The sequence below is a fragment of the Phacochoerus africanus genome, chromosome 1, assembly GCF_016906955.1.
Source record: "Phacochoerus africanus isolate WHEZ1 chromosome 1, ROS_Pafr_v1, whole genome shotgun sequence".
Lineage (NCBI taxonomy): Eukaryota > Metazoa > Chordata > Mammalia > Artiodactyla > Suidae > Phacochoerus > Phacochoerus africanus.
In genome coordinates, this window is record NC_062544.1 from 170981660 (window position 1) to 171009061 (window position 27402).

The following is a 27402-nucleotide window of genomic DNA, read 5'->3' on the forward strand; positions in this document are numbered from 1 at the left end:
AAACTGAACATATCTGTGTAACCAGATCAAGATACAGTATTGTGAGCTCTTTCATGACTTCTTCATGCCCCCTTCCTATTTCCCCTCCTGTATCTTTGCTTCCAGTAGGTAGAATCATACACTGTGTATTTTGTATCTGTCCTCTTTTATGCAGTATTATGTTTGAGATTCATCTCTATGGTTCTTTATAGCTATAGATCTGAACTATATAATTTTAAAATCACCATGGAACGTACTTGTTAAAGATTATTATGGTCAGATGGTCTCTCCTAATAATTATACTGTTAAGTACCTTGAGGATATGAGCGCAGACTGTTATGTAACCATGCTGAACATATTTCCTAAGAATTTTTCCCTAGTATTTATATTACCTGATTACATTTTGACCAGTTCCAATTAAGGGCATCCAATAGAGGATAACCAGAGATGCTAAAAATTAGAGGACAAAATTTTAATGGCCTATCGCCTTTTTAGGACTGAATCTCAAATTTAGATGAAAACCTGAGAGCGTGGAGTTCCCGTCGTGGCGCAGTGGTTAACGAATCCAACTAGGAACCATGAGGTTGCGGGTTCGGTCCCTGCCCTTGCTCAGTGGGTTAACGATCCGGCGTTGCCGTGGGCTGTGGTGTAGGTTGCAGACGCGGCTCGGATCCCGCATTGCTGTGGCTCTGGCGTAGGCCAGTGGCTACAGCTCCAATTCAGCCCCTAGCCTGGGAACCTCCACATGCCGCGGGAGCGGCCCAAGAAATAGCAACAAAAACAACAACAACAAAGACAAAGACAAAAAAAAAAAAACCTGAGAGCGTGCTTATAAAATATTCAGATGACATTAAAGCAGGAAGTCATAGCTATTATTGGATTATAGCATTTGTAAATTTAACAGTCTTGAAGTATGTGCAGAAATTTGAGAGAGTGTAAGAATGTGTATGTAAATTCAGGAAGGTTAAAACTTAGGTTGAATAGGTAGAAGTATTAGTTGACTACATTTTATAGTATTGGTTAGCAAGTGACAAGCCTGCCGCAAAAGCTAATGTTATCTGAGGGAATATTTATATAACTATAGTCAATAGGAAAAATGGTGACAAACCTATTGTACTCCATTTCTGTAGGATAGTTACTTTAAATATAAAGCTAACTAGAAGATCTACTTTCTTTATATTCCACTTGGACAGCCAGGTGGGTGTTTCAACAGGCAGGCATGTGCTTACTTTTGAAAGGAGATGGGACCCCTGGAAAATAGTCTTACCATCACTAGAAATAATAAAGGTGTCTTCCTATTAATCAGGAATGTTGACTTTGAAGTTTTGATCTAATTATTTTTAAAATCCCTACTGTGTGGAGTTTTAATTTAAAGGAAAGAGGAGTTTTAGTTCTAAAAGAAAAAAGAAAGGACGTAAGAAATTTTGGAATTGATCTACTTTACTTCTGTTTTGTATTTGCTGCCCATGATTATCAGAAAACCTCAAGAGTTGTGTATTTGCTTAAGGAAAGAATTCCCTTGTCAGAAGCAATTAAGTGGTGGCCACAAATAGGGAAAACAGTGAGTTAGGTCTTAATATGGAAAAAGGTGAGAATATCAACACATGATTAAAAGTGATAATTATCATTTAAAATTTAAGCATTATATGCCTCTCAAGCACGGCTGGAAGGATTGGTCAAGTTTTTGTTAAGAGGTAGCTTTTTGAGTTGAAACCTAAAGGTGATTTGAATTTGGTCACACAGAGTTTAAGAACTGAGGGAAAAGGCACATTCCAGCTAGAGGAAATACTGTGAACCACTGTGGAAATACAGGGCATGTGTGATAAGGACGGTTAAATTTGAAATACATTTTCAAAATGTGTTTGTGGGGGCTTAAAACATTTGAAAGACAACAGCGAAGAGATGGTGGATTGGATAGAGACTAAAGATATTAGAAAGGTAATGAAGGCCTGAACTAGGCAATGGAGATGAGGAAAGAGTGGTTATCAGAAGACTGGAATTAAACAGTTTTGCTACTGATTGGACCTGATAGGAAAGCAGTCAAATTCAACTCCACTCCAGGGTGTTAAACCTAATTAAGGGATTGATGGTACCATTAGTAAGTTTGGGTGATATAAGTGTTTTGGGAAGGAGAAAAGAGTGATGAGATTTTGTTTCTAGCTACTTTGGGATGAGTTGAAGAGCCAGGAAATAGTCAAGGTGGAAATATTTAAGAGCACAGCTTTAGCTGCAAACCTGCAGCTTGGTAGGGAAGTTAAGGCTAAAAGAGATTGAAGAATCTTTTCTTTGTTTGTTTGTTTATTCTTATTTTGTTTTGGAGTTCAAGCTTTAGGAAAGGCTAACATTTCCTAGGAGCAGAGTAGGATAAAAAGGTCAAGCCAGGACCTTGGGCAACACTACCAATATTTAGAGGACAGGAGAAACTTGGAGAAGATGAGTGGTCTTAGAGACTAGAATATTCTGAGAATATTATTTCCTAACCAAAAAGATGGGAAAATGCTTGAATCTCTATTTTGAGAAAAAATCAAATTTACAGAAAAATAGCAAGAGTAATACAGTTGATCCTTAATCAGTGCAGGGACTAGAGGGATGCCAACCTTCTATGTAGTTGAAAATCCCTTTGGAGTTCCTATCGTGGCACAGTGGAGATGAATCTGACTAGGAACCACGAGGTTGCCGGTTTGATCCCTGGCCTCGCTCAGTAGGTCAAGGATCTGGCCTTGACATGAGCTGTGGTGTAGGTCTCAGACGAGGCTTGAATCCTGTGTGGCTGTGGCGTAGGCCACCGGTTACAGCTCCAATTAGACCCCTAGCCTGGGTACCTCTGTATGCCATAGGTGCAGCCCTAAAAAGACCAAAAACAAACAAACAAGAAAACCCAGAAAATCCCTTTAAGAGTAAGTTGCAGTAGCATGTCTGTTAATTAACCCTAAAATACTTTAATGTATGTTTATTATGTGGCAATAGAATAATTACCAAATTCAGATTTGATAGACTATTATCTAATAGGTAACATACAGTTCATATTCACATTTTGCCAGTTGTCTCAATAATGTCCTTCATGACCATTTTTTACTTGATCTAGGATCCAAAACGAGAGCACAGATTACATTTAATTATGAAACACCTGTCTTTTATTCCTCCTGTCTTATATAAATAAATAAGTACTTCACTTGTATTAGTCTTCTCTAAAATTGCTTAATATTCACCAAAAAAAGTAAGTGCTAATGTTCTGGATGAACTAATACTTCTGCCTAGCTAGTCTGTGTTATAGAAGTTGGGAAAGAGAGGAAAGGGAGGACTGCCTAAAATTCAGCTAAAACAACTACTAGGATTGAAGAAATTTTTAAGAGGAATCTTTTATTTCTCAAAGTTTAGGAAGGGGTGGCAAGGAAAGGCAAACCTGTGGATATAAATATGGGTATATCCCTTAGAATAGAAATTGAGGTATATTCATTTGCCAACTTTTTCTGTAGTGTGATTTTTATGCATATGTATTAAGTTGAGATTTTAATTATCTTGAGTTGGGAAAAGTAATATAATTCGAAGACATTTTTACTCACTGCTTGGGTTTACAAATATCCTTTATGGTCTGTTGTATCCTTCTAATTTTTTTCTAATAGTTGTCTAAGGTGGATTGTCTGCTGCCAGATTTTTAACCATATATCTGTAGGTCATTGTTTGAAGTGCTGTTTTAGTGAATCCTAAGCATTTCTTCTCTCAGCTTTTCTGTGGGTAGCTGAAATGGACACTTAACATGTTGATAATGTTTTCAGCATGTAACTAGACTTCAGAATTGGTGGTGAGAAATTACTGTTAACTGCTTATCCATTATTCTGTGCTTCTGCTCCTTCTGTTCATGTGCTTACCACCTTCCCCTTTGGTTAGTAAATTTTCTCCACCAGCCTACTCTGAGAGGTCATGATAATTATTTTCAGGATGAAATTTGAGAAGCGATTTTAAAACATGGAAACAGAAACTTGTGTGTATAATTTGTTAAACTCATGTTTTTCTACAGAATCTAGAACTCTGTAGCAGAGCTTTTTAAGAACCAACTCTTACTGAACGTGTTCAAATGAAAAGGAAATTTAAATATAGCCTGAAATTAATGAACCAGAACAAATGTATAACATCTGTTTGGGGTTTTTTCCACTCTAGTTCTTAACAGTTTAAAATATGAACTCATACCTCTTCTATGGTTTAAACCTAAAGATAGTTTGGGCATCCTATTGAAAGGAAATATTAAATGGAATTATTGTAATATTTTGTTTTCACTAAGATTTGCGTTGGTAGGTAGTTGGATGAGAGAAATGACTATATTCTGCTTCTTCCCCATGTGTGTGCACTCAAACTAATAACTAATATTCTAAATCATGCAAATCAGGAAATGTATTAGATGTTTGTGATTGATATAGAGCATTTAAATGCATTAACTTACAAAAAAAATAGATTCTGTGTTTAGGTTTCACTTGACTACTTCTAAAATATTTTTCATACTTGACAAATTTAAATAGGTGTTAATGATTTGGAATGAACATTCATTGATCAGTATCCTCAAGAAATAGCATTTTTATGCTGTTTTGTTTCTCATCATAGTTTGAAGATCCTTGGTTTACAAATACTAAAAAGATTTGGAGGTGCTTGTTGTATTTTTTTCCATTTTCAATTGTGATATTTGGCCCAGAAATAGTGGTGTGCTAATATCAAGATAAGATATTCTCTCTCTAGATCTACACACTTTTAGAAGGGGAACAAGAAGGGAAAAAGAGTTGTGTCTAATCTCACTCCTATTCTCAGTGACTATTAACCATTAATCTTCAGAAAATTTGTGTTTACAGCAGCTGTTTCTATCTTAGATATCTCTTAGTCCAGAAAATGTTGCTAAATGTATGGGATGGTGATAAGGTAGTTTGTTTCAAGAAGTTAGATATTAACTCTTACGTGTACTATGTGATGTTATCTTTAAGAAGTTATATTTCCTTTATATTAGTTAACTATTGCTAATAAAAGCTCAGAATCAAATACGCAGCTTAAAAAGACCTGCAGGACCTTTTTGTACGTATTTGAGTAATGTGTAACTGGCTTCCACTAAACTTTGTCTTTCATTTTTATCTTCTTCCACCCCAATTTCAATTTCCTTTTTTTTTTTTCCTATCCTCTATATGCTGTTTCTACTTTTGAAAGAAAGAGGTGTATAAATCATTTGTGAATAAATATGATCTATTAAAATATCTATAACCCCAGAGTTCCCACTGTGGCACTACAGAATCAGCAGCATCTTGAGAGCACTGGGACACAGGTTCGGTCCCTGGTCCAGCACAGTGGGCTAAGGATTCGGTGTTGCCTCAGCTGAGCCTTAGGTTGCACTTGCAGCTCGGATCTGATCCCCGGCCCAGGAACACCACATGCTGAGGGGTGGCCAAAAAAGAATAAGAAAAAAAAAATCTATAGCATACTTCGTTAGAGCTTTTTCAAAGTTATTTCAATGAAATTCTTTAAGCTACCTGTTTTGCGTATCTTCCACCAATAGGTGCATTTGATATAATGTGCTAAACACTTTTTTTCATGTTTAACATAACTGTCTTATATCTTGGCTCAACCACAGATATGTGGCTTCCTGTAATTGTGTTATGTCTTTTTATATGTGAATTTCTTGGAAGACTATCTTTTCAGTGTTCTTATTCTATGTAGGTGCATTCGGACTAATTTTTTTCATACATTTGTCTTTGATATTTCTAGCCTCATTTTTCCAGTATATATGGAAAAACTCTATGTAATTTATCAGAGGTTGTAATTTATCAGGGGTTTATGCAGGGTTGCTCCATTTTCCCCTTTTCTCCATGAAATAAATAAGCATTTCTGACCATTAGAGAAGCAATCATTGGTTTATACACTATCTAGAATAAAACAACTAGTGAACTTTTTAAAGAAATGTGGTTTACATTTTGAAAGTGAAATTTTGTACCAAAAAAAAAAAACTAAGTGCATTCATTCAAATAGCAAGTTCCTTTAGGAACTCTTGTAGGTTTGTTTGATTTCACATGTCATTTTTCAAATAATGACTTGGAAATTGCAAATCGGCTACCTCTTTGCTTCTATGCTCACTATTTTGTTCTGTTAATATAAGTTTGCCATAAAATTAGCTAAGCAATGGGAAACTTAAGCTTCGTTCTTGCTAAACTATACTATAGCTGTAATTTAATAGCACATTCTCAGTTAAATGGGATTTTTCTCTTCAAAGATTGAAGAATGAAATGGTCAAGATTTGTTTTTGATAGCCTTCTTGCCAGAGATTCAACATGATGATATATTAAAGGGTACCTATTTAATCTTAACTCTATTCATCCACAGGCACCTAAGTTACTCAATTTTATTTCAGATTTTTAATAAGGATTTACTACGTGTTGGAATTTAGTGATTGAAACTTCAAATGTGAGCCTTGTACTTGGTAGCAACTAATTTTAAAAATGCATGCTTGGGAAAAATTTGATACAGAAGTTTTGTTTGTGTATATATACATATATGTACACACATTTAACATATACAGCTCTTAAGTCTTAAATTTCCCATACATTTGTATGGTACACACATCCTTAAGTTTTTTGTTTTCTCTAAGCTTCACAGTAAAATAACTAAATTTCCTTTATATGGCTGGTTTAATTCTATCTTCCAAAGATTTTTTTCCTGGCATTTATCATAACAGTACTTCTTGTCAGCAGGCCCTTTAACAAAGAACCAAGTAGTCTGCCCTTTAGATGAACAGTTCATCAAAGCCTTACATACAAGCAAGTTACCAGCATTATAGATACATATATTTCAGGAAGCATTTACTTTGCTAGATATGGCTGGGTATTGTATCTTTTCATGGGATTTGTCCCTCAAAAGAATAAATCATTAAAGTAACTTTTTAAAAAATTACAGCGGTATTTTGGTTGATAGGAGACTAGAATTGCATAAAAACTTTCTAAAAACACTGTGGTAATATGTTGATGGAATGACCACAACTTTATTATTTATCCTAATAAGTATGGATTTTTGCCTTCACCAGGTGATTACATTATAAGGCTGTGCTTTGACAACAGACAGTAAAGTTGTGTAATTTATTAAAGTCAAATGTGTTGCGAGATTACATTTGGAAAGAATATATTTGTGAATTGGAAAAATTCTTATAGTTCTTCAGATTGTATGGAAGACTTTTAAGTGACCATGTGTATTTAATAGAAGATTTTCATTAAAAGTTAAAATCTGTAACAGTGTAACTCCAACCCCCTATATTTGGGTCAAATATCTCTGGAGATAGCTGCAGAATTTCCTTTACAATGCTCTTTGAGTTTCCTATAGCTTTGCACATATTGATCTTTCTCAATAAGAGCTTCCTTCTTTCCCCTTCCCCCTTGCCATTTTATTTAGGGGGTTAATATAGGCAAAAATATGCCCATAAATATGTGGGTCGCCTTTCTGTGGATTACTGGCAACTAAAATTATAAATAAGCATTCTTATCAAACAAAGTGTTAATAATACCTTTCAGTGATTAAAATAGGTGCCTAATTGAAAGCTTTTTTATAAAAATTTAATAAATTTAATACTATATTCTTAATGAAGTAATTTTTACCATTATTAAATCTTCCCACCCCCAGTTTTCTTCCATGCCCATACACAGTTGAGCAGTAGGATTACTCTGAATAGGATACATTGTTATATTTATTATGTAAAACTCAAAATAAAAGTTTCTTTCCATCATGTTGTCTGATTTTAAAATTGGGGGTGACATAGAGATAGATTAGCAGTTAGGTATAAAAATTGAATGCCTCCTTGAGTATTTAAACAGTCGACATAGATTATCATTGCTTCAGCCACCTGTGCTGTATAAGTTTAGAAACTCATGGATATGGCCCAAACAATAGAACTCAAGTGCCATTCTACAGGATTGCAAAGCTGTCTTTGCCAAGTTATGATGTTAAATCATAACTTCTGGATTATGATTGTAAGCCTTTAATTGGTTCCATTTCTACTTGACTCTACTAACAAGTATTCCTGATGGCCTGAAAGTCCATGTTATTTAAAGTTTGAAGTATCCAGATCAAATTTGAAGTTATTCTACATTTAAAAAAAAAATTAAGTACAAAATATCAGTTGTGTAATCATGGTAAAACATAAAACTTTGCTATAAAAGATTTTTAAAGGCTCTTTGATTAAAACACTTATTTACTTAAACTCTTTGCTAGAATTTTTTTTAGAATTCAGCATCGGAGGAGGAATGTGACATAATAATGATCGAAAGCCGAGAGTTTAAAAGTTGTGATGCCCTCACATGGTTGGAGGGTTATTCTAGCTTCTAAGGACTGAATGTTGTCCACAAGAGTGTCTCATCAGGTCATAAATTGGTAAGACTTAATGGATTAGATTTTATGTATTATACCTGATGTTATTGTATTGAGATGAATATTTATGAACAAAATGAGCACATTGTATAATTTAAAGAGTGTAGTATTAAATATAAGTTAAAACTTGGAATTTTAAATACTTGGAGTATGTAATCCTTTCAAAGTCTCATGAGGCCGAAGGCCCTATCTTTGCAATGGTGTTTAATAAATAATCAGTTTAAAAAATAAAGTGACATCCTATATTATAGTAAGGTTATTTAAATATTGCTGTTGCATCCACTGTAGATGCTTACAACATAGTTAAGAGCCCCATATACTTCTAGTTAATATCCCAAGAGATATTTGATAAAATTAATCTTTTATTTAAAAAAAATTTACATCCATTTTCTTCATAAAATATAATTGAGGGATTTTATTTTTCTGAATAAAAGGCATTTTTCCTACTGTCTGTAAAAATAAAAGCCAAAGAAATTTTCTCAGTTCTTACCTTGAAGACACCTAAGATGACAGTATCAAATGAAAATGATGTCTTAGACATCAGTATACATTTTTTGTATGCCCTAAAAATAATTTCCTTTCAAAATTCTGCTTAGAAAGCAAAATTTTTTAATTTGTTTTGTGTGCCTTCTTACTTTGCTTTGTTTTACACAGCTGTATTTTGTAGGGGACTCTTAAAATAATACAGTTTAGATTAAGATATCTTAATCTTCAATCTGATGATCATAGTTTGCATATGAATTTTAAAATCTAGGTTATGTGTCCAAGGTTATACAGTTGTAGAATTAATATTTTCATTAAAATATGGTGCACATAACCTGCAAACCTATCACAGATATTTGAAGTTATCATCTAAGTAGGCTACAATAACTGTTTCTGACTTGATTCTTAACCAGAGATGTGTTATTCTCCTACACACACACACACATTCTATCTTTTGAATAATATTCTAAAATGTTTCTGATAATACTATTCCATTGATCATATTCTGTACATGAACTTAACTTTCTTAACCAGTGATAGCAATCAATGATAACTGATAACCTGAAAAGAAATACAACAAACTAATAACAGTTGTCCCTTATTCTATATATATTTTTCATTTTTTAAAATTTCCTATAATAAATCCATGTAACTTTGGTAATTAGGAAAATTTATAATTTCTTTAGTATAGGATATCCACATTTAGTAATCAGTGGGTAGGCTTCAGGGAATCATGAAGCCGATGGAATTTTGGATAGAACTTTATGTGTGTTATCATAAGAAAGTTTCAGAGCATTTAAAAAACAGTTGAGTAACATTGCTATAACATTGTCTAAGAAACAGACCTTATTAGACACCCAAGTATATGACTTATAAAAGACATTTTTAATGAATACACTAATCCATAACTCTTTTTTTTTAAATCCATAACTCTTGATATTTATCCAAGGCTAGTTTATTGTAAGTGATGCTTAGACTGAAGGAACAAATCAGAGCCTAAGCACTTTTAGTGTAGAAATTACATCCTGTTGGTCTCTGTGCTCAAGTGTTGATTGGATTTCTCCACAGAGTAGTTCTCTTTGTTTTTTTGGGTTTTTTTGGGGGGGAGGGTTGCTACTTAGTGGTTACTCTGTGTCAGATACTGCTAAGTAAATGTTATTTCACTTAATTTTCACAGCTGTCATATTGTACCAATATTATCAATAGCCTCAGTTTACATAGAAGGAAATCAAAAGCTTAGAGAAAGTAAGTAACTTTCTCAGGTCACAAAACCATTAAGTGGTGGAACTAGGATTCAAATCTAGCTTTCTCCTTGGAACCTGGGCTCTCAGTTGGTATGCAGGTATATAGAGTAATCCTGAAAACTTGAAAGATAAGATAAGGGAGAATTTCATATCATATGAAGATGTGAATACATAAGTTTGATTTCCTTTGAACTTAAGTAGCAATGGGTCATCCTTACTATAAAACCATTTTTAAAGCACTTGCCAAAAAATAAATTTGATAAGTTGCTTATTATCTGAAATTATTTACTGCATTGTGAAATAACCTCCATTTGAATTTAATGCTTATGATTATAAGCAAATGTGTATGTGTTAGAAAAGTTTTAGTACTTACTTGAATACTACTGTACTAAGCTTAACTATTAAAGAATCCACCCTTTAAAATTTAGGATTTATAAATAGCAAACATTGGAAGCAAGTTAAAAAGCTGCTTTGAGGAGTTCCCATCATGGATTAGCAGTAACAAACCTGACTAGCATCCATGAGGATGCAGGTTCAATCCCTGGCCTCTCTCAGTGGGTTAAGGATCTGGCATTGCCATGAGCTGTGGTGTAGGTCATAGATGCAGCTCGGATCCCACGTTGCTGTGTGTGTGTAGGCTGTCAGCTGCAGCTCCAATTCAACCTCTAGCCTGGGAACTTCCATATGCCTCCAGTGCAGCCCTAAAAAGACTCCCCCCCCCCCCCAAAAAAAGCTGCTTTGAGCTGCAAATGTTTCTTGGAATAGGGAGATGAATCACATGTAATACCCCCTGCTAAGCTATATCACACTTGCCCTTAGTTGTGAATAATTCTACTCAGAAACCTCTTTATGGCTATGCAGCAAAATTTGTTTTTTTGGGAAAAAATTGATTTTTTTTTTAATTGAGCACCTACTTTGTGTAAATCCTTTTTATTAGTTTAATTTTATTCTCAGATGAGCTCCAAACCTCTTGAAACCTTTTCTCTATTTTTAAATGTCTATAATAAAGATCCTGTGTCTAAATATGGCTTAAAATTAAATCTACAATAGTAGTACTGCTTAAAATAAAAACAAGTAAAACTATAAGTTTTTTTTCTTTTGGTTAAATTGAAATAGTCTGCAGATCAAATTATAACCTTGATTGAAAATATGCAAACAACATGATAAGTCATCAGAATATGAGAATTCTATCCTAAAAGTCTTCTTTCAGATAATATATCTGTACCCTAGCTTTTTTAGTAGTAATATACTTACCCTTTCAAAATTCAACTATGAAAATTGCGAAACAGAATAAGAATACTTCCACCTAGTCCATGTTTTTAACACAATTACTGTCTCAGTATTTGCGTATTTCCTTCTAGATAGTACAGATGCATGGATAGTCATAGTTGCAAACTTTTTAAATAGTTTTTAGTGTTCCAAATATTTATTCATTTGTAGAAAGCTAATACTGATATTTCATAGATTTTGAATTTCAGACTGATGTTTTGACATCCGTGATACCATCCTTTACATTTTTTCTTCTTAACTCTCTGGTTGTTTCTTCTCAGTCATCTCTGGAGACTTTTCTTTTTATCCTTTTAAGTATTACTCATGTCCTCGTGATGTTGTCCAGACCTATTTCTTACATTCTTCATTAATCCTAAGAGCATATAGATGGCTTTGGATGTCATCTACATGCTGTAAGAAGCCACGTATATGCACTTGGCACTCAAACTCATTACCTGAGTATCTGTCGTTACATTCACACTTCCCTAATCTTTTATAATCGATTAATCTGACCTCTCATAACCAATTAATGACAAAATACTGCCATGTCTACCTTCTGAGTATTTCTTCAGTCTGTTAACCTCTCTCATCTCTAATCAGAGCGTAATCCATCCTTCCTTCCTTCCTTTCTCTCTTTCTCTGATAAGCATTTTTGTTTGTTTTGGTCAAGTTCAAGGCTTGCAGAAGTTTCTGGGCCATGGATCAAACTTGCACCACAACAGTGACGATGCCAGCTCTTCTAACTACTAGGCTAGCAGGGAACTCCCGATCCTTTCTTAATTGGAATTGCAACAACCTTCTAACCGGTCTTCACTATTTGAGTTTTCTAACATGGCTGACTGTACCTACTGCTCTTTTTATTTGGAAAATTTTTTGTGTGTGTATGATTTTCTTCCCCACGTAACTGTGGCACTTTCTTAACTTTTTTCTTTTTTTCCGCTGACCTTTGATCTTGATTATGTGCTCTCAAAACACCCTCTATAATCATGCCCAGTCTTAATATTTATCACACCTCTAACTTGTCTATCTCCTGCACTAAACTGTATCTGGGATTATGTTTATTTGATAATGTATCCCCTTAATCAGCATCTGATAAATGTTTCACTACATTGAAATCGCTCTGTAATATAGCATCACAAAATCTAATATCTGGAAAGAATGTTAAAAATTATCATATGCAAGAGTTCCCGTCATGGCTCAGTGGTTAACAAATCCAGCTATGAACCATGAGGTTGCGGGTTGGATCCCTGGCCTCACTCAATGGGTTATGGTCCAGTGTTGCCCTGAGCTGTGGTGTAGGTCGCAGACGCGGCTTGAGATCCCACATTGCTGTGGCTCTCGCCTAGGCCGGCAGCAACAGCTCTGATTAGACCCCTAGAAAGGACAAAAAAAAAAAAAATCATATACAGTTAAAAGCAAAAGTCAGATATAAAAAATAGATCACCTCTTAAGTCAGTATTCCGTATTTCATGACATTTAGATTTTGTCCACTTTACCTTACTAATGCAAATTATGTAGTTAATGTATTAAGTGTTTACCATATGCTAGACACCAATGCATTATCTCATGGATTCCCATCATCTGGTCTTATTATTATCTTTTGGAGAGGCTAATAACTTGTGTGAAGTCGTATCATAAAGGTGTTGGAGTTGGGTATGACTCCAGAGTCAAAGCCCTTTTATTTGATACCACCTCTAAGTTTATCTTCTGAGTCTAGAATTATAAATCTGAGTTGGAGGGAATTTAGTGGTCATTCTAAGCACTTGTCTCATACTTGACTCATGTCTGCAACATACCTTCCAAGTTGTCATCTAGCCTTTGAACACCTCCAGTGATATTTATCTTAACATCCTGGTCTTTTTCTCTTTCATATTTAAACCTTTATGAACCCTTCCTGTGTGGCAGAGAACCTAAAATATAAAACAGAAAAATACCTTGCCGTCACTTAAAGTTTTGGTAAAGAGATTAAGATCATCTAAAAATATAAGCTGCACTACAAATTCTCTGGGAAATGAGAACATTCTCTTGTTCTATTAGTTTTCATAGCTGCTTGTCAAGAATATGGGTTTCAGTTCATGCCATAAGTCATTGGGCTTAATTCAAGCAAAATGAATAAGTAGATATTGCTTAACATCTTAGAGCTCAAGGATTTTTTTTCCTCTTTGTAATTACTGATTCTAGCAATGTTGTAAGGGGTTAATGGGACTCCTTTACGTGTGCTTTGATCCACCAGTGTAAAAAGAGTAAAGTACATCTGAATATTCTTAGACTCCTGGATCTTAGTTTACTTAGATCTTTTTAACTTGTTTGTGACACATGCTTAAAGGCATGATAGTTTTGTTCTTTTTCTGACCTGACCAAACCAGCCAGCCTTTGGCCTCCTCTTTCCACCTTCAGGATACTTTTGGTTTCTTTTACTTCTTCCCTTTAGATTCAGTTCTCATTGTCTATAGAGAATGATGTTGGAGAATTGAGAGAACCCAGATGGATATTTATGAGGTATAATTATACATATAATTAAACCTTCACTCGATTTACAAAAAGATTTTCCCCTAAATCCATGATTCTAATATAAACAGATACTTGTCAAGATTTTTATCCAAAAGATCGTTGAGTTTTTCAAGTCCACTTTATTTTCCACTTTGTCATCACCATGATCTATACATGGAAACAGCTAAGTTTTGCTGGCATGATTTTGTTACAGGTAATCTGAAAATCCATAGAGCTTTGACCTCTCTATTCCTCAGTTTCTCTTCTTACTTCAGTTGCCCATATTATATAGAAACTATTAAACTTTTCTTCCTCTTCAGTGAGTAGCAGCCAGGAGTATCACAAAAAGGCTTATTGGTGTTTTATTTAAGATGACTTTGTCAGGGAGAAAAAAAAATTCTGGGGAAATCTTCCCATTTTCTCTGTGTTCCAGTGACACTGTTAATGAATTTCTAATATTTTAAGTAGCTGGTTAATTTCTTAATTCTTTTTCCAGGTGCAGTAAGCTCAATTTGACATAAGTTCATGTTGAACTTAAAAGGATAATTAGATATGCTTTATTCCATCTTTTTCTCCAAATTAAATGTTCAATATAAGTTATATGCAGAGTGTTGTAATAAGTAGACCCTTGAGATGGACACAGTTACTGCCTTTAAGGTTTCAATGAAAGGAGAAGAACATTCAGTGAAGACAACAAAAATTACTTATGGAAGAGTCAGAGGTGTGGAGCCTATTGGCAAGAAAGGAATAGAGCAGAAATTATGTTGGTGAAGCATCTCATTTCATTTCATTCTTTTTTGTTGTTGTTGTTGTCTTTTTAAGGCCACACCCTCAGCATATGGAGGTTCCCAGGCTAAGGGTTGAATTGGAGCTGTAGCCACTGGCCTACACCACAACCACAGCAGCACCAGATCCAAGCTGAGTTCGCGACCTACATACACCACAGCTCATGGCAATGCTGGATCCTTAACCTGAGGATGGCCAGAGATCAAACCTGAGTCCTCATGAATACTAGTCAGATTCATTTCCACTGAGCCACAACAGGAACTCCCTTTATTTCACTTGTATTGTTAGAAACTAAATTGATTTAATAGGCTTCAAGTCGTGATACAAGTCTAGAAGTCATCATTCAAACTTTTACATAAATTGATGTCTGTCATTAACCATATTTGTATTATAGAATTGTATTGCCTGGAATATTTCAAGGACATGGATCTATCTATATTGAAATGAGAAAAGGTTGTTACCTGTTAATGTTTTGTCACTGAAAACGTGCATATTTAAGCATAGTTATGCTTGAGTGAAAAAAAACTCTACAATCCTTTAGATTTTATAGTACTACTGCTTTATACTTCTCTTTATTTTCCTATATCTGAATCCCTTTTTGAGTTAGGTAATTTTAAAGTAGTGATTCTCAACTAGAGTAAATGTGGTTTAGAAGCAAAACAGCACTTTATCCACTCTTTTGAGTTATTTTTAATAATATTTATTGTTGAAATGTCATATAACACTGAAGAAAGGCATGAAATATTTTTAGTTAAACAGTTTTTTAGAAATTTTTATTTTAAATGAAACTAATTCAGTTATACCTCAGTGGCCTTTGGAAAAATCCAATTTCCTACAGTAAGCTAAGATTATTTTTACTCTAAACAGTGAAACTTGGTGATCCTGTAAAGGATCAATAAGAACTTGACAATTGCTCAATCCACAGGAATGCTGTGCTACTAAATATTATTATAAGTTTAAATCTCAAGTCACACAATTTTTATTAGCATATATTTTTATTCTTCACCATCTATTTCGTGATCACCTTGAATCTTTAACATTTGACTGAATATAAAGAAATCAAGTAAATTTAAGCCATAATTAGGATTATTTCATACTTTAGGTAAGACATAATAAATACAAAGGCTGTGTCTTAGTACTAATTATAATTAATTTTTATTTGCACCTCACTGGATTATATGTAATCCAGGGTACACTGGGATAGTAGACCTTTTACAACATCAGAATCCAAATTGATCTAAACAGTAGAAGGAACAAAAGTTCTGTTTTTTTTTTTTTAAGTGTCTTCTACTGTGAAAAGTCTCATATAATCCTCACAGTAACCCTTTAAGTTAGGTTTAACCATGACCTATAGATGAAGAAACTGGTTTCATTATGCTAACTTGGTTGGATCACCTCGTTAGTAAGTAGTGGAGTTGAGATTTTTAAAAACACCTTGTCTAATTCTAAGGCCTGTTCTTAAACCACCTTATTATTCTTTGAGAAAAATTTGCCTCATTTTTTGCTTAGGCAGCTGCTAAGAGAGGTAAGCTGTCTTACCTCCAGAATGAATTAGAAAGCAAAAGAAAGTTAAGCCAAGTAGTAGTAAAATAAGCTAGACAACTTTAATCCTCCAGGATATGTACTTTCCTTATATTTGTTGAAGATGAGAAGTTTGATTCTTTGCTCAAACCGAAACCTAAATTTTTAAAACATCCCAAATGCAAAATATTTACTTTTAATTAATTCATTAAAAGTAAAATAGACCAGGGAGTTCCCATTGTGGCGCAGTGGTAACCTGAGCGGTATCCATGAGGACACAGGTTTGATCCCTGGCCTTGCTCATTGGGTTAAAGAATCCTGCGTTGCTGTGAGCTGTGGTGTAGATCATAGACGTGGCTTAGATCTGGCATTGCTGTGGCTGTGGATGTGGTCTAGGCTGGTGGCTACAACTCCTATTCAACCCCTAGCCTGGGAACTTCCATATGGCGCAGATACAGCCCTAAAAAGGCCAAAAAAAAAAAAAGTAAAATAGACCATATTTTTCCCTGGTATGATATTCTCTTCATTTTATTAAATGATAAGGACCATGCTCGATGCTGTCCCTTTACTCTAAATCATAATGAAGCAACTATCTCCTTAAAAACCTCATGATACTCTTAATTCTTCTGAGTTTAATCCATATTTTGAAGCAGTTCCTTGATAACCTCCATTTTCATTTACTACTATCCCTGGACTTTGGGGACAGATTAGGAGGGGATGTAAGTTAGCAAAAAAAAAAAAGGGGGGGGGGGGACAAAAAAAAAAACCTAGGGACAAAAGCTAGGTTTTAGTCAGAAAACTCTAATGGCTAACTTGATATAATTTTACTCTGCCAAATATCCATAGAATTATGCTTTTTCTGTGAAGCTATTTTAAACATTTTTGCACCTTAAAGAAATGAGTGTAAATGAAAAGATTAGCTATAAGATGAGCAAAAATTATCTATGTGCTCTCACTGGTATTTGGCATTTGATGTTCAAGAGAATGGTCTCATTTTGACTCATTTGGTTAGGCCTTGTTGTGGAAATGGGATTGAGAAGATTCATTCAAGAATAACTGCTTAATTAAAAAATAGTATATGGAGTGCTTGAGAAAGAAGAGGCAAATGTTAGGCCATTCCCTGAAAGACATAATTAGCTTTCCCAAGCTTCTCCCCATCCTATCTTCTATAAGTCATCACCTGCTGGTGTTCTCCAATGTTTGATCCCATTTGTTTTCACTCTCAACCAAGCTGGTCTCACAGTGTCAATCTACCACATTGACAACTGAAATCTAAACTCCTCACCAGAGATTACTTTAAAATTCTAGATACTTCTAGCAGTATTCTTTATTTCTCCACCTTATTCTATATCCCAGATACCTTAAAATTCAACAATCCCAAATGTAACTTAAATTTCCCATTTGCATCCCCAGATTTCTCTGCCACTCTCTCCCTACCCCCTCAAAAAATATAATCATTTACCTATGACACGCTAACCATCTCCCAGTTCCTTAGTTCTGCTTAAAACTGCAGTCATCCTTGGCATTTTCTTCGTTAGAGGTGAACCCCCTTTATTTATTATTCTCAATCTCTCACAGATTCTCTGTGCTTCAGTTATAAAAACTTTCATTTTACTTTGCTAATCCCTATGAACAAGCATTTTGCAGTGTCCAGATAGCCCTTCTCCTTTGCTTGCTTAGGTAATTTTTTTTGGGGGGGGGGAGCCTATGGAAGTTCCTGGGCCAGGGCTTGAACCCACACCACAGTAGTGACCCAAGCCACTGCAGTGACAACTGACAACCCTGGAGCCTTAACCCACTCAGCCACATTAAGACCTATCTTGCATGTTACTGTCCTTCCTTCTCACTAATATGCACACACACCACATTTGAGTGGTTACACTAAGTTTCATAAAAGTCTCTAAAACTAAATGATGAAGAAAAAAAAAGCCCAAAGAGAATAAATAACCTGTCTCCAGACCCAGCAGATCTGAGGTGAGGGCAAGCTGCTGTGTGTACTTGCTAATTCCTCATCTAGTGGTCTTCCCACTGATGGACACTGTCTCTAACTTGGTGTTCTTCAAACCAGTCTTTGTTGAGCATTGGGCATGTGCAGTGGTTACAGATTGGAATTTATGTTTTTACAAAAGTGTCATCTAAAAAGATAACTTACTGAGATTTGGCTTTTCGGGAAATAAGAGGCAGGATTTATGACCTGTTACCTCCAAAGGAACTTGCATTATTTAGATGTATGAATTAGATATTAATAGCAGGCAGCAAGAACATATGGCAAGTTTAGTTTTATACTAAAACTAAATGAGGACCGAGATTAAGGAATGTTTTCCCAATTAAGTATTTTGAGTTTTGTTAAAATAATAGTATTACCCATGTTCATTAAATACCAAGGAATGCTTGGAAAAAATCAGTTTTGCCATTAAATGTAGGAAGTGGCTTTGGAGGTGATCCAATACAGCTACCTCATGTTACAGCTAGAAAAAGAGGCCCCAGAGTCTGCAGAGCAGGTGATATATTTAGGACTCAAATTCCAAGTATATGGTTTATGAGTCCAAGTTTCTGCCACATTCTTTAGTAAATGGCTGCCAGCCTCATGGTAGATTTTTGTACAGCACATAGAGCTTTGTCTGGTAGGAGATAGATGCAACTGTTAAAACACAGTCTATGTGGTTAGTGTCATAAGTACAGTGTGGGGCATGACTTTACCATTTCTGGAAGGGTTAGAGAAGCCTTTAGAGAAGTTAAAGTATTTGAGCTGAAATTTATAAAAGAATGGTAGAGTTTCTACAAAAGTATTTAAAGAGTGAGAAACAGTGTGAGCAAAGAGAGTAAAAGTAAACCATGAAGAGTCTTAAGTTTAGGACATCCAATATAAAAGTCGAGCCAGTATTTGGAAATGGGGTGGGGGGTGGGATAATGTAAAGTTTAGCATTAGAGTTATATTAGTAAGCTAGCTTCTGATTTTTCCCCCTTTTGGCCCATTTTTATGTCATTGCTGAAGAATTCTGAGTTACTTTTAGAAGTGCTAGATGAACTTAGCTATATAAAAAGGTTGTTTTTATAATAGGCCCACTGCTGGGTGAAAATTTATTCAGTGCTTGTTGGTCTCTGAAATGAAATGCAAATCTTAAGAGCTTTATGTTTTTTGTTTTATTTCCCTTGACATTTGTTTTGTCATATTCTTTCTCTAGTTTTGTTCATTTTTGTACACTTAAATGAAGATTTCCTTAGGTGGTGAAAGTGCTATTATTTCCTCATAATCAAAAGGAAGGAATGCTAGATTATTAACCTTTTAAAGGAGACTTGATCTTAACTACAAAATGGCTGTTAAATGTAGTTTTTTCCCTGGAAGGCTTTTTCTTATTCTTTATCCCTTTCCTAACATAATTGAAATAATTTGACCGCTTCTGTATTTTTAATGTCCTCATTCATATTAAGAAATTTTATTGAATTTTTCTCTTCTATTAAAATTTTGTACTTTCTAGGAAAGATAGTCCTTAAAATCAGTATTGAAAGCCATAGCTCCAAGTTCCTGTTGAAGCTCAGCAGGACCCAGTGTTAATCTCTGTGAGGATGTGGGTTTGATCCCTGGCCATGCTGGGTGGGTTAAGGACCCAGCCTTGTCACGAAGTGCAGCATAGGTCACAGATGCAGCTTGGATCCAGTGTTGCCTTGCCTGTGGCATAGGCCTCAGCAGCAGCTCTGATTCAACCCCTGGCCCGGCAACGTCCATATTCCACAGGTGCAGTTGTTTTTTTTTTAAAAAAAAAAAAAAAAGTTATTTTATTGAATTAATGTATATAGCACTTTCATTACTAAATTCTGATATTTTTAGAAGTTGTTTAGCTTCTATCCCAGTAGACTAAGGGAATGGTTTCAGACTATCTAGAAAAAAATACATGGACTTACATCTACTTTATTCCTTTTCAGTATAACTACCTTATTTAGATTTTTGTCAAGTATTCAGAGCTAGACATCCGTTGGCAAAAGTTCTTTCTAATCCCTGTCCTTTTTTTTTTTTCCCCACTCTCAAGTACCAGTGTACATCTCAGTCTAGACAGTTTTCATATACTGATTTCCCAGTATCCAGGAAGTAAATTAAAGTAGCCAGGGCTATATTGTCAGGTTGTTAATTTGGGCTTAAGCTTCTTGGTTATATAGCCTTTACTCCTCAGTAATGAATTAGGCTATCATCAAATTACCTATTGCTGTGTGTAGACAGTAAAATCTCTTTTAAGAGAGCCTGCTCTAAATGTAAGCACTCCAATACTGGGGGAAATGCCACCCTCCTCCTACCCCTCCTCTTATCTTTTCAGTCTGAGTCTCTCTTCATTCTGACTCAGGGGAAGGAAATAACTTTTTCATTGTGTCAAACCTTGCTTAATGTTAGTCTAATAAATAACTAGCTAGTGTATAAGCTCATTTATCTTAAGTAGATATGATTGCATGTTCTTATAATATATAAGTATTTAACTTGAAATAATAGAAGTTTTTGAAAAAGTTTCTTAATTTATTGGAATGTTTGGATTGTAATGGTAAAATTATTATACATATTTTATTTTTATGTCAGTCTCTAGTTTTTCCACACTAAATTTTTACATCTTCCATCCTGTTTTAATAGAAAACAAATTTTAATTGTTTGCTTAGAGTAGCTCTTCAAGGAAAAACAATTATATCAGAATTTTACTACCAAATACTAAAATAATTCTCCCCAAATACCATAACTATGAAGTGTAAAGAGATCTGGAATAAGACGGTAAAGTTAACCTTATCTATACCTTCTTTGGAATGCCTTTTTTTTTTTTTTTTTTTTAAATTTTTAGGGCCGAACCCACGACCTATGGAGGTTCTCAGGCTAGGGACCGAATCGGAGCTACAGCTGCTGACCTACGCCACAGCCACAGCAACGCAGGATCCAAGCCACATCTGCGACCTACACCACAGCTTATGGCAACGCCAGATCCTCAACCCACTGAGCAAGGCCAGGGATCGAACCTGAGTTCTCATGGATGCTAGTCAGATTCGTTAACTGCTGAGCCATGACAGGAACTCTTTGGAATTAATTTTTAATGTAACATTGTGTAAATTTATATAGCCTATTGTATCTTAGATATTTATCAGAGACTTTACTGTTTACTTGACAGAATCACTTTGAACAGAAATAACTATACCAGGAGTTATAAACATTATTTACACCATATATTTAAATGATTTTAATTCATCCTATGCCAAGGAAATAAATTTTACAAATCACAGATATTTATAATGATTGTTGTGTTGTATATTAAACATAACACCTAATCTTTCAGAATGAAATAATTCCAAAAGCAGGTGGACTTCTTGGGCCTCTTCCCTCCTCCTTTCTCCTTTTTGTTTCCTGTCTGCCATTTGTTCATGTCTTGAGTTCACACTGTACAGGGTAATAACTCCTTCATGAGTCATTTTCATTTTGTAATGTGTGTTTTTCAGTAGTCTTCAAAGTGTAGTGAAAGTGGTCTCCTATCCCTGTTCCCTGTCTGCCTTCCCAATCAGATAATCACTTTGTGTCTTGTGTGTGTCCTTCCACTCTCTTTATGCATACACAAGCAAATACAATATATATTATCTCCCTCCTCACACCAATAATGTACACACATCTGTACCTTTTTTTATTTTAGTATTTATTTATGTTGTCATTTGTCTTTTTAGGGCTGCACCCACATCATATGGACTTTGCCAGGCTAGGAGCCGAATCAGAGCTGTAGCTGCCAGCTTACACTACAGCCACAGCAATGCCAGATCCAAGCCATGTCTGTGACCTATACCACAGCTCACAGCAACACCAGATGCTTAATCCAATGAGCAAGGCCAGGGATCGAACCCTCATGGATACTAGTCGGGTTCTGTTAACCACTGAGCCAGGATGGGAACTTATCTTTTTTTTTTTTTTTAAAGATCTTTAAAAAGATACATTGTTTCCATCTAAGGATTCAGAAGAGTATCTTTGTTTTGTTTGTTTTTTTGAAATAGATAGCTAGTATTAAATTGAATGGATGGCTCTACCATTATTTATTTAATGTAGTTGCTCTCTAAGGATTATACCATTATACCACTTGTACCAGCACTGTATGAGACAGCCTATTTTCCCATAGCCTCACTAACAGCATATTAAATTTTAATGTTTGCCAGTCTGTTTAGGGAAATAGTATCATACAGTTTTAACGTGTATTTTTATTCTGAATGAAATGTTGGGCATTTTTTCGTATCTTGTCAATGGCCATGCAAATTCCATCCATTTTTCTGTTGAGCTTCTAGTCTTAAAGATTTATAGAAGTACTTTATATTTTAGGGAAGTTATTTAAGAAGCTTTTTTTATATGTATTTTGAGGCTTATAGTTAAAAAGCCTCTCCCACTCTAAAATATTAAAGAGGAGTTCCCGTTGTGGCGCAGTGGTTAACGAATCCGACTAGGAACCATGAGGTTGCGGGTTCGGTCCCTGCCCTTGCTCAGTGGGTTAACGATCCGGCGTTGCCGTGAGCTGTGGTGTAGGTTGCAGACGCGGCTCGGATCCTGTGTTGCTGTGGCTCTGGCGTAGGCCGGAGGCTACAGCTCCGATTCGACCCTAGCATGGGAACCTCCATATGCCGCGGGAGCAGCCCAAGAAATAGCAAAAAATAAAATAAAATAAAATATTAAAGAAATTCTTCCTAAATGGATTTTTTTGAGGCCATTAATAGAGACAATATGATTGACTCTGGACAAAGGGAGTCTGCAATAGGAGAGAGACTTTGTATTTATTGTATCTTTTTTGTGTATACTCTTTGAATTTATTAATTACCTATAGTGTACATGAATCTTTTTTATTTTGAATAATTATAGATTAAAAAGTCGCAACAACAACAGAAAAAGTATAGGGACTTTCATGGACCCCTTCACCCATTTCTCCCCCAATGGTAACATCTTGCCTGACATGATATAAAACCCGAAAACTGAAAATCGACACTGGTACAATCCATAGCATGTATCCTTTTTTCTTTTTAAATATTCTTTTCTGGTCAGGAGTTTGACCTGAAATTAATTAGATGAATACAAAATATACTGAGGGCATTCATTGGTGAGCAAAGTTTTATAGATGCTAAACACAAATATTAGTATTTATATAAATATTTAGCTGGACTCTTAATAGTTCCTTGATAAAAGCTTTTTTCACAGTAAGACTATTTACTTAAGAAAATAATAGCATTTAGCTTTGTGAGTAACCATTTTACCTAATTGTTTAGCATAAATAATAGCTTTTATCATCCACAAAAATCACTTATTTTGTCTTACTAATAATACACATCACCATCGTTCCTTTTTATGAGATTTTAAGTCATGAAATTAAACAGATTGATTTTTGGTAGAACTTATGGTTAATAATAGTTTGGATACATAAAATTTTGAGTTCTTAGCTTAATTTACTATTAACTTTGCCTAATAGTTTCATTCTAACCCACAGATGTTTGCATTTGGCCAGAGATTATCTGCACGAATTTATCTATTTAGGCTCCTTTTTGTAAGGAGAATTATTTGCTCTTAAATTAAGTGTTAAACTGTAAATATTTTTTTTAATCCCCTTGCAGAATGGCAGTGGGCTTTTTGTTTGTTTGTTTGTTTTGTTTGTTTGTTTTTTAAGCTTGGTAGGCTTTCTGAACTATAGATACATTAGGTTTGTGGGGTTTTGGGGGGGTTTTTTTGCAATCAGCAACTCAATGACTTTTTTCTGAAAAATAAAACACACTTTTCTTAGAGAAGATGCAAAAATTTTACCCAGGTTAGAATTAAAGCATTTTTAGTGCTATGATGTTATTATAGATCTTAATGCAAGGAGACAAGGGGATGAAGATTGTAAATGATTTACTGAGGACTGGTCTCCAAGAAAGATTATAGCTTCTGCTTGTGAGTTTATGAAGAATTGGTTTTACCTGGTTTGGGTAAGGAGGCTTGACCATAAGTAAATGAAATTTCCTAAGTCAGTCAAAGAAGTTCTTATCACAAAACATTTTATTTTGTAATTTGGGAAATTCCTGTAGTGGATTTTTAATTATGTTGTGACTTAACAGAAAAAAAATTAGAAGGGTTTTTGAGAAAACAAAGAAAAAATTTCTTATAATATCCTGAATATAGATCCATATAATCTTAAGACAGCTTCAGGTTTCTAAAAAAACCCGAACAGGAGTTCCCGTCGTGGCGCAGTGGTTAACGGATCCGACTAGGAACCATGAGGTTGCGGGTTCGGTCCCTGCCTTTGCTCAGTGGGTTGACGATCCGGCGTTGCCGTGAGCTGTGGTGTAGGTTGCAGACAGACGCGGCTCGGATCCCGCGTTGCTGTGGCTCTGGTGTAGGCCAGTGGCTACAGCTCCTATTGGACCCCTAGCCTGGGAACCTCCATATGCCGTGGGAGCAGCCTAAGAAATAGCAAAAAGACAAAAAAAAAAAAAAAAAAAAAAAGAACATTTTAGTCCTTAGCAAATAGGTAAACTATACTGGCTGTCTAAAGATCACTGAGCAAGTGCCTTTTCCAAGAAGTTACCTCCCTTGTTTTCAGAGCTGAACCTCTTCTAGGAATGTGCTAGATAAGATAAATGGCATATTATGAACATAGTTTAATCTTTGGGTCCACGCTTATGGTTTCACAACTAACATTTGGTCCTTAGTTAAAGCACTTTTTCATAATGTACACAACTCTGTATTTCTTTTAGGTCATTATAGTTGCTCTCTTCCTTTCACAGTCTTACTGTTATGATAGGAAAAGCATGTATTTTGACATTAATTAAGTTAGGTTTCAATCCTGTCCCTAAGGTGTGTCTTCGAGTAAGTTACTTGGCTTCAGTTTCCTCCACTGTGAGATGAAGAGTGTTGGTCAGACTTGCAGTAGGGACTCACTAAAGTAATGTGTGCCCGCCAGGAAGTGTGAGTCATTTGGGTTCTCTACCTTGTTATTTTGACGATTAGTATTTCAATCAAGGCAAAAGCAAGAGAAAGACAAAGTAGTCAAAAATGTACTAGGGAAGAAATTTGCACTGCTTTTATCTTAAACAGTAACCATGATGTCTCTGTCCACATTAATAAACAAAAAAGTTGATTTCTCATAAAGAATTTTTCTTAACTGTGAGATCAAGTTAGCCTAACTTTGCCTTCACTGGTTTTAATTTTTAGAGAGGAAAGACGGGATGATTTGCACAGTCACTGAGCTGAGAGCATGGATGAAACAGTTAGCCTTTTAAGAAGGATGAAAATGTAAGAAACTTGTGAAGCCGGAGCGGAGGTTCCTATCTGGTCTCTTGTCTTCTCAGTGAGGTTGCAAGTAATCTGTTGTGATAAGAGTAAGCAGGCCTGGGAAGAAAAGTTGTGGTGGGGAGCCAATTGGGACGAATTAAAAGATGAACAGCATGGAAATCCAAGCTATCTTGCTATGTTGTTGATACTTTAAATTTTACTTTTCTTATTAATGTGATTGTAATTTATTTAAACACTAAATTAAAGCTCTTTTGTTTCATCTGGTGGCCACAATTCCAGTAAATGAAAATTCATTATATAAAAAGCAGTCTAGTCATTCTTATCCTTTTTTCCCCACAGTTCTATATTTCAGTTTGCTCCCTCCATAACCACAATTTTTTATTCATCTAGTAAATCCTAATCCAGCTACAATTTTATTCTAAAAGAGCGACCCATATTTTATAGAAAGTTTCCTTTTAAAAATTATTCCTTACCTTTATAGAGCACTCTGTAGTTTACCAGAATAGTTAGAAAGTCTTAGGAAGCCTTCTCTTAAGGAACTTAAGTTTGATTAATCACCCAGTTATAGTGCGATGAGTGCAATGATAAAAAAGAAAATAAGGCCTAATACTATAACATTAGGTCAAGAAAGCAAATGAAGGAAAATTAATTCATTCTGCTTTGGCTGATCGTTCTCATTTTAAAAGAGCTCAAAGCCCAAACTACTGTGTTGACTCTGAACACAATAAAAAACTTGTTAACCCTCTGAAACAGTATCCTTAAACCATGTTTTAGGATTCTTGAAATAGAATACCCTCTTATTGTTTATATTTAAAACTACCGTATTGGTATCTTTATTAAAAATTAGGCTTTTTAAAGCAGTGGTTCTCAAACTTCAGTTTCTCTCAAATTACCTGGAGGAGTTATTAAATTAGATTTCTTGGATCCTTCCTCAAAAGTATCTAGTTCAGTAAGTTTGAGTGGACCTGAATATTTACATTTCTAACAAGTTCCCATATGATACTGATGCTCCTGGTCCAGGGACTACACATTGAGAACTACTGATTATTCAAAATCAGGAAATTTTAATGACTTCCTAGTATGAACCAGTCATTATTATTAATTATTAATATTGTTATATTATTAATAAATAATATTAATCTGATATCATATTGACTCTTTCAGTATCCATTTGAGCTCTCGTGTGCCAGGAACTGTGTTCACTTCTTCACAGAAGTGAGGAAGATAACGCACCTCCCTCAAGGAGCTCAGACTAATAGAGTTAACAGTGCTAGTATTATTTAAAACTCACTTAATCCTCACAGAAGTTGTGTGAATTGGAGTATATAATCCTTATTTTAGCCAAAACAAACTGAGATCTAGAAAGGTTAGATAATTTCCTGGAATTCACACAGCGAGTATATGGAGGAGCCAGAATTTGTTTTCCTGGTTATTCACTACAAAAAGTTTGTGATGATTAGTGGACCACAGAATGGGTAGAATAATTGGTTCTACTTTAGGAGATAAAAAGGCATTGCAGAAGAAATGGCACTGAGCATCTTAAGGAACAAGTAAAAAAGATAGCCAGATGAATTGGAATTATGAAAATTTCCAGCTGAGGGAGCAGTTTCTGCAAAGCCATGGAAACCTAAGAGGACATATGTTCCACAGACTGCAAATAGTTATGTAAGACCATAACACAGTAGGCCAGATGGAGCATGAGAGGAAAGGAGACCATGGAAGAAGAGGTCAAAGTCATGAAGAGTTTTGGTATATAAGCTAAGAAATTTTTTGAATAGGGTTTTTTTTTTTTAATTATTATTACTCTTATAACTTTCGTCTTTGTAAGACAGTGGTTCTCAAAAATATGGTTTGTCAGGCAGCAGAATCAGCATCACCTGGGAACTTGTTAGACAAAATTCCAGGGCCCCACACTAGATCTACTGAATCTGAAACTGAGGTGGAGCCCAGCAGTCTGTGTTTTAACAAGACCTCCATATGACTCTGGTGTATGCT

The 27402-nt window shown here is 35.0% G+C and overlaps 1 protein-coding gene across 6 annotated transcripts in view; it reads left to right on the forward strand.

Annotated features, from left to right (window-relative positions):
* The window catches only part of TSC22D2 (TSC22 domain family member 2), a 57194-nt gene that overhangs the window by 18855 nt on the left and 10937 nt on the right, over window positions 1–27402 (forward strand). For 2 of the 6 annotated variants that reach the window (XR_007135513.1, XM_047784591.1), the window contains one exon: window positions 25327–25407. The exons of 3 other annotated variants lie outside the window; for them this stretch is intronic. Coding sequence is in view for 2 of the 3 variants with exons in the window: in XM_047784591.1 (XP_047640547.1) it covers window positions 25327–25360 (34 nt within the window). In the remaining variant the exon portion in view is untranslated. Of the gene's footprint in view, window positions 1–8205; window positions 8358–25326; window positions 25408–27402 lie in introns of those variants that run through there. One more of the 6 variants, XM_047784580.1, reaches the window with a different exon arrangement.